This window comes from Rhagoletis zephyria, unplaced genomic scaffold (assembly GCF_001687245.7).
Source record: "Rhagoletis zephyria isolate East Lansing unplaced genomic scaffold, Rhagoletis_zephyria_1.1 Rzeph_scaffold_13866, whole genome shotgun sequence".
NCBI lineage: Eukaryota > Metazoa > Arthropoda > Insecta > Diptera > Tephritidae > Rhagoletis > Rhagoletis zephyria.
Genome location: NW_016170935.1, coordinates 2634 through 11287, shown reverse-complemented (window position 1 = coordinate 11287; position 8654 = coordinate 2634). Strand labels below are relative to the sequence as shown.

Below are 8654 nucleotides of genomic sequence, written 5' to 3'. Positions count from 1 at the left end.
CCGTAATGCTCCAGGTCGAACTTTGGAAAAGAATAGCTTAGTTTTAGATGCGGATTGCTTCTCAGATGTTGCGTGTTCATGTGTCGGCAAACCACATATCCTTGATATCTATGCAGAGAATGGAAAAACAACAAATATTGTGTGCACACAAGTACTTATTACATAACCAAATACATATAGAACATATGCCTTGTTACGTTAATAATTTATCATCCATATAACAGGAATATGCCGAAGCAAAACGTGGCAGGGTACAGCTAGTATTTATTTTAAGTTTCAACATTTGTTCATATTATTGATTTAGTTTTTAAACCTACATACCTAAATATAAATATAAGATCACTTCGTTTATATCTAATGCTTAAGTTAATTTTGTCCAACTATGCTTTGGTCTTTAAAACCACATCGATACAAATTTAATCCGACTTGCAAAGCTTCTAGTTAATTTCTGCATCTATCAAAATACGTTCGTATCCGCAGCAGTGCCAGTGTTGTCGTATTGCATTTCAAGTCAATATCCATCTCCAACAACATTCACATTTGGATCTTCGGTTGAACACCTACCTACTTCAGTGCCGTTCCTTCTTTACCCGCCGCGCGCCATACATTCATTCTACAATCGTTGCAGCTCCATGGCGAAACGAAACAGTTGCGTTGGTGCTGCAAAACGGCAATGACTGACGACCACCACATCGCTTAGCGGATTATCGAGACATAGTTGCGTCTGCTGGTGCACCAGCCAACCGCCACGTCGAAGCCAACGTTGATTTTGCTTTTGATAATGGCCAACATTTTCGCCAACATCCTCACCATCGCTGCAAGGCTGCAGCACTACACGAAAATTGAATGGGCGAGTCGGACGCCTCCACCAATTCGTGCGATTTGGCATTCGCTCCACATTGAGACACGCACCGGAACTCGCACGCAATTGGGAATGTTGTCGATGCAGATACCAATGCGTCACATCACTATGGAAGCAGCTACTCATATGCACTTGACTGACAATGTCGATGTCGATATCGATGTTGGTGGCACGATTGGTGATTTGCAAGCAAAGCTCGGCGCAGCTTAGAGTGCCAAATGCGATGAAGTCATCATTGGGCAGCCTGAAAGCAGTGAAATGCAAACTTGCAAACATTTTAGCACACACGCGCACAAACGCATCGATAGAGCACGATTGAGATGAAAAAGCAGATTACTGGCGAGTTTTGATGGAAGAAAATGGTGATGAGCAATGCTTACTGAAACAAATGAAAACACAGTGTTGCTTGTGCGAATATATATACATACTCGTATCTGTACTAAAGTGTGACGTGTTGAGAGAAGGATTTGGCTTACGCACTTGAGTTGTGGGAAAACATGCAGCAAATACCAGGAGAATGGCCGGCAATTGAGTGTACTTTTTAGTTGATAGCTGAGCTGTATGTCGGTCTGGTTAACGGAGATATGCTTGGCTGCCGGCTTGGAAGCGTAGAAAAAGTATTTGTAAGCGTCCAGCCAAGACTCGGCGATGATTTTTGAATTCCTGTCGAATGGAAAGTGGAAAGTGGTTTAAACATTTTGGGTGTTGTTTCTAATAAAAGTCTGAATATTCGAACATTCCAGCTGAATATTGCTTTAATACTTCCTAAATTGTTTTTAGGTGCAAATGAATTTAAGTTTCTATGCACAATCGGCTATAGATATGCGACTGTACATACATACGTACATAAACATATCACTTCGCAAATCCCTATTTTCTTTGTTCAAACCTTATCGCTACAGTGCCTACTCAAATTACGGGTTTTCTCCCGAGGCCGTCGCTTACCTTAGATACGTTGTCTGACTATCACTGCCATTGGGAAAACGAAATGGATGCTCTTTGCGAAAAATATGTCCGACTCGGCTGCATGGCACAATCTCGATTTGACCGCCACAAAGCCACAATTTAATGGAGAATTCAATGGACTCGCCACCCCAAGTCTATAAAAAAGAATAAAAGAAGATATGAGAAATAATGTTTGTATGTACATATGTGCATTGGCAGCCCATTCATTTGAAGATATATACATACATACGAACAAAAGAAGAAAAATATTTCAAGCCTTGGGAGTTCATATGTGTGCATACCTCTAAGTAAGTATAAATATGTTACATTGAATGTTACGTAGGCAGCGTGGAAATAAGCTAACAGAGAAATAAAATCGATTTTGTATTGAGCCTACGAGTTCGTTCATTATGTGAAGGCAACGTTAACGAATATGTGCATTAAAACTTATACTTGTTTAAGAAATAATTTTAATTTATGGGGCTAAAACAGCTTTGCGACAGTCAAAAAATTTGCGAAATATAAAAGTATGTACGAGTATGTACAAAAAAAAAAGTTTGTAGAACAGAAATTGGGCCAGTCACTGTCAGCTTGAAACTCTATAAATAAAACTAGTTATTACCTCCAGCAATGGATTGAAACCATTCAATTTAAAAAACCAATCACGAGTGATCATGAAAATTCCTCCGGCAACAGTGGGGCTTCTGTGAATTAAATATGTAAAGGGAAATTAATAATATACATAATTATTATGCCTTGAGGGTTAAGAAATGTGTGTTAAAATGTAGTTAAAATTTTACCGCAGAAAAAAAAAATCTTAGAATGTTAAATCATCTGCTTTTATATCAAAGATACGTTTATAGTACCTCTAAATTAAAATGAGCTTAAAAAAATAAAATCGAAATTTATCAATCCCCCTCTAAAAATGGTTGCTGAGTTCAAAAATCAACACATATTTGTCTTTTTTAACATTCGGCTTTTGGAAGTGAACAAAAACAAAACTAAACCAAAATCAACAAAAAAAAAACTCTCCTATAGTTGACCAGGTAATGTTAAACAGGGCTGGATCGGCGATTCGTGCAAGAGCTTAGAGTCTCGCAGGCGCGCCGTGATCATTGATCAACATAGTCTGAGCGGGACAGTGGCAGAGATACGGGGACTATTATGCCATAGACAAACTGGCCAAAGAAGTTCTGCTTTTGCAAGACAATGCATCTGTGCGCGATTTCCAAAGCGTGTCCTGGCTGAGACTGAATTTGAAGAAATCAACCATCCTCAGTGGCTGTAGACGAGCAGTTCGAAGATAAAAACGGCAAGTATTTTTTCACTGGGCCCTAAAAGCCCTTTATAATAAATATAAGAAGTACATTGAAAATAAAAATGAATTTTCTATACATTTCTATCAGCTATTTAAAACTGTTCAGCCTCCCTTTCCTAAATACTTTTGTACTTAATAAATAATAAGTAAACGCAATTATGCCGCTCATGCTACGTTAATTTGTGTAATACAAGAAAAATAGAAATACTCTCAAGGCGAATGTATACACTGCCGGCAAAGTAGATGAGTTGGCAGCTAAAAATAGTGGAATTACAATGCAGCAGTGGCAGTGGCAGTATTAGGTTGTTATTTTAGGGACAATTAGGGAGTTCACAAGTTATTGTATTCTGTCGTAAAGTTTTATGTCGTAAACCGTAGACAGCTAAACTAAGGAACAGTGCAGCGCCTTCGTCTTGGTCTGCAAGCTGTATCTAGACAGCCACTAAATTTAAACGTAGAATACGTGGTATGGCTAAGAGCACATCCAAGTCAAAAATGAAAGCACACACTAAGAAAAAATATCGATAACAAAGGCGATAATAATATAATAGATTGGCGCTTACACATATGTTAGTGTTTGACCAAGCTTCAGCGATAATAATATCGATAACAAAATCGATTACAAAGTCTACTAAAACTATTAAAAAAACCGATAACAAAATCGATTAAAATATCGATACAAATATCGTTTATTATATCGATAAGTTCCGAAAATATTGATGGCAAAATCAGTAACAATATCGATAAAAATGTCGATAACAAAATCGATAAAAAATATCGATAACCAAACCCATAAAATGTCGATTATTATAACGATAAGTCACGAGAAATCCGAAAATCTCTAAAATCCCGAAATAGTCCCCAGATTGAGTCTCTGTTTATATTTATTTCTCTATAACTACTTTTATTTTAATCTTTCTTCCTCTATCTTCATTTTTAATTTTATCGGTATCCTCTTCCTCATATCTTTCTTTATATTTATCTTTGTTTTTACTTTTATGTTTATCATATTCTTCATCTACATATTCCCAATATCTGTATACAAATGTACGAACAAAGATAAGCTATTGACTAGTAAAAAAAAAGATTCAGATTTCACAGTCAACGCACGATACCAACCGAAAGCTATTTTAAATATCCCGGAGGCACAATACAGCGTGCAGTTAAACTAACTAACCACACAAAATCGAAAAAAACTAACATCACAAATTCAGCATAATTTAATAGCGCAGAGCCGAGATTAAATTTCGTTTATGCCGTCTGGTAGCTTTGGTACTCGCTCATTTACTACAAATTTAAGAAATATCTGTTAAAATGTGGTAAAATTAGAAATCAACACAACGGAAAGCAGCCCTATAAAATACTGGTAAATAGGTGACTTTTTTTTTTGAAAGTTCGCAAAGTATGAGATGAGTGGTGAGGGAAAATTACTTGAATGCCATTGCGGCGGTATTTGTGTTGCGTCGCATTCGCGCTTCACCGAATAGCTTGTCCTCCCAACCAGAATCTCGTAAATATGCGGTTTTTGCGTTGACATTTTGAGCGAAATGTTGTGGTCGCTGTTGTTGTTGCAGTGATTGTATTGATTGTGGTCGCGGTATCCAATGAAAATGTAAATTCCAATCGAAACCACCCATGAGATTGTTGGAACTCGCCGTATACGCCAATGACTCGGCATCAATGCCGTCCAGCACGGGACTGACGGCAATCACGCCATCGCCGGCGGCCTCAGCCGCGCGCACCAGCAGTGGCTCCAGCCAACCAATATTAACCTCACAATGACTGTCGAGAAAGAGTAAATAGTCGCCGGTGGCAAGACGGGCGCCACGATTACGTGATGCAATCACACCCGAGCGCTGCTTATTACGCGCTGTTTTAATTGTAACTTGCGGTGAGGCGGCAGACGGCGCTGACCTGGTGTGCGTGCGAGAAGATTTCGCGGTCGCTGAGGATGAAAAATCGCGCATAAATGGTGGCAGCTGGAGGCGAAGCAGTGCAGGCAACAATTCAACTATGGAACGAAAAATGGAAAAGAAAATAAACTAATGCGTTGCTGTTGGTTTTTTTTTTCTTGTGGAATTTCAAGTAAATTTGCAAATACGCGCGTGATTTCAATCAAAATAGCGCCAATGCGACATTGGCATTTATGTACACGCGTTGCCAGGGCGTATACGCACTATCTTCACTGCAGTCATCGATCAGTATCAACTCGTATAGATGGCGGGGTGGTGTGCGCAGATACAGCGTCATAATGGTACGTATGAGGGCGGAGCGCGCTTCGTTATGAAAGGCAATGATTATGGAGACGCGTGAGCGCACGAGCTGAGCAGCAGTCAGGTGGTATCGGCGTGTGGTGCAACTGCAATGAAGCAAAAGAGGGATGAGGGGCGTTTAGTGAGCGTTGTTGCTGTTGGGTGTGCATGTGTGAGTGAACACACCTGGTGTCACGTGTGTCGGGTAAGGCGCGAAAGGCGCCAATTGCATTGCTGCGTCGCACATTGTATTGATAAAACTCCCAAGGGTGCGCCGGCGCGCTATTTGGCGCTGCAGCAATGAACTCACGCACCGCTAATGCATCGGAAACGCGCACACGCACCACAGCGGCGGGAAACACCTGCGTGTGAATAAATTAAATTTTGTGACGTTAAATTTGAGTCGGCGCTTTTCTTTTTTAAAACTACTAGTCTCTAAATATTCACTTGCGTCTGCTCTGCTCTGCTGTCAAAATCCGCATATTCGTACTCGATGAACTGCAAGCCGCAGAATAGGCACGCCAGCAATAGTGACGCGGTGGTAAGTATCAGCATAGGTGGCCAGCGTCGCGTCTTAGCCTTCATCACGCGCACATTGTCAACTGTTTCCAAAACACTCCGCGCGCACTCCCATGAAATGAAGTAACAACAATTTTACTTTAATTGAAAACGAAAATAGTCGTCTACTCGACGTTCCGGCAACCTGCGGATGTAATCGCAAGCCAGCAACTGACTTCATCGTTCTCTCAAACTAGCGCTACACCTCGTTTGCCGAATCGCTCATAAATTTTCTAGTTCAATTTCCAATTTTTCATTTGTTTACTTTTTGTTTAATTTTAGTTTTTTCAACTTTTTAGTTTGCTGTATGTTTAACACTTTTTTTCGCAGTTGCACAAGGCGGCAACACAAATTGGGAAGCTCCATACTCGTCGTATATCAATGTCAAACCGGTATCGAATGTGTAAATATGTATGTTGATATGAATTAAAATTATCACCCGAGTGTGTTGTTAGGCTATGGCTGGCTGTTTATGTTGTTGTGGCTGTTGTTGCTGTTGTCGCTTTTCATGTGTCTAAGTCGCGCGTTTGGCCAAACTAAACTCTGGCGAAATGTCAAAGCGAAGTAGAACAGTTGAGCTGTTAGCCTTAACAATGAACGCTTTGACAGCTGAGATAAGATAACGGAAGCGCAGCCGTGTGCACATAACTACAAGTTCAGGCGTGTACGTATGTACATTAGGACGGTCCAAAACTATATGCGGGAACAAAAAGTTTATAATTTTCAGCTCTCGTCGCTTAGAGTTTTGTTAAAAAAAATAAATTTAGAACTGCCTGAAAGCTCATGGAATTTTCTACTGGCCAAACCCATCTCAAATCAGGCAGGCTGACAACTTCACAACGTAGATTTGCTTGATGATGAATGTTATTCTACAAGAAAAATGAGAGGATACGTATTTTTCCTTTTTTTGAAAAAACGATTTTTAATAAAGATATGGGCATATAAATTTTGAATGATTAAAAAGAAGGAAAACCCTAAAAAAATTTGTTTTGCCTACCATTTCCATTTTTCTAATTAAGATAAATAGTTTTATACATGGCCTAGCTCACATTGAAAATTCGTTCGAATTTATAAAAAAGCAAATATCTTAGTTCTAAGTTCTAAGTATTTTAATGACAATATATGTATATGCTAAAATATATTTAATTTTATTAAAGTGGCAAAAGGTCACAAAGATATGCTTACTCGAGCAAAGGAGAGAGAGATTGGCGGAGTAAATAAGATATTAATTGAGTGACGGATTATTTGAGTAACTGAGTGATATATTGAAGTATATAGTAAGTGAATGAGTGATAGATTAAGTGAGTGAGTTTTGGCAGAAATTGTGAAAGTTTTTTAGAGAGAAATTAATGAGATGATGAGTGAATAATAGAGCAAATGTATGATTGGGTCAACAGGTGAGGGAGTAGCACAGTGAATGATTTGGAGAGTTAGTGAGTGAGATAGTAAGTGATTGAGAGCGAGAGTAAGCTAGTTAGTATGTGGGAAGCGAAGTGAGTGGGTGAATGAGTGAGTGAGAGATCTAACGCGTAAGTGGTTCAGTGAGAATATTACTGATTGAATAAATAGGTGAGCACCCGCGGGTTCGTGTTGAACTAACCTACTATCTAAATCAACGAAATCAAAAAAAACAAACGCTTTGTGCGGCCTTATCCTTACCATTGCTTAGAATCAATTAATTTGCTGCATATTTTTAGGCGCAGTAATAATAATGCGCATATTTAACACAAAGCCGCCCAACAACTTGTATACACATATCAATTGAAAAATCCTAGGGGGTGCTTTTCTAGCATAGTTCTGTTCATGTGCTTTGCTAGGTGTGTACTGGAATGTGGGCAGACAAGAAAGCGAGCTGATATAAACGTGGTAAAAAATAACTATTTTGTTAATTCTTTTCAATCTTCGGTATTATTTTTACATCCCGAATTTTTAAAAATATTCAGCGGGACAATTTTCTCAAAATCGGTGCTGTCCCGCCAAAATCGGTACGAATGGTCACCGTATGTATGGGTACCAAAAAAAAAGATAAAATTCTACAGAATTAAAAAGCATTAAATCTTTGTGGTTCCCAAGGACGAATTGATATTGAAAATGCCTTTTTAAATGTTTCTATTTTTACGCTATTAAATTAGAAGGACGAAATTCGTGACCTATTATTTTTTCAAAAGATAAATACCGCAAATTTGCAAGGATACTCAAGTACAAAATTGCAAAAGGACATTTTCAATACCTATTCATCCCTATGCACCAAAACTTTAATATTTTTCAATTCTACAGAATTTTATCTTTTATTTGGTGCTCATATTGTTATTCATATAGCATTACATTTTTTAAATAATTGTTGGAAATAATCAAATATCTAAACTTTCAAGGTCCTTAAAAAAAATTCTGACGCCAGAGTAGGAAGCTATAAACGAAGTTTTCCTATGTTTGGCCTCTACTTTTGGGAGTATATATTTTTTTGGGAAAAATTTTTACTTTTGCTCGGTGTAATCCATGTTATCATTAACTTGATTTTTTTGAGTGACTTATGCCACTTTCAAAATAAATATTTTCGGTATACCGCTGATTAGTAAAACTTCTCTTGAACAAAACCTCAGTAGCTATCGACATTTCAATTCAATTTTTTTTTATTAACAGATACCGTTAAATTCTAATTGGTGTTATCACTAACTCGATTTTTTGCAAAGGTGACTTATGCCACTTTCAAAATAAACGG

At 38.3% G+C, this 8654-nt stretch overlaps 1 protein-coding gene across 1 annotated transcript; it reads right to left on the bottom strand.

The window, feature by feature from the left end:
• Positions 1-348: 348 nt before the first annotated feature.
• On the bottom strand, positions 349-5748 carry LOC108378332 (putative polypeptide N-acetylgalactosaminyltransferase 13; the record flags this gene model as incomplete). Its single annotated transcript, XM_017634629.1, has 7 exons — positions 349-1106; positions 1343-1525; positions 1808-1962; positions 2430-2511; positions 4557-5136; positions 5303-5484; positions 5564-5748. Coding segments are annotated over 7 exons (1860 nt in total), but the record flags the coding sequence as incomplete, so codon positions are not given.
• Positions 5749-8654: the final 2906 nt, after the last annotated feature.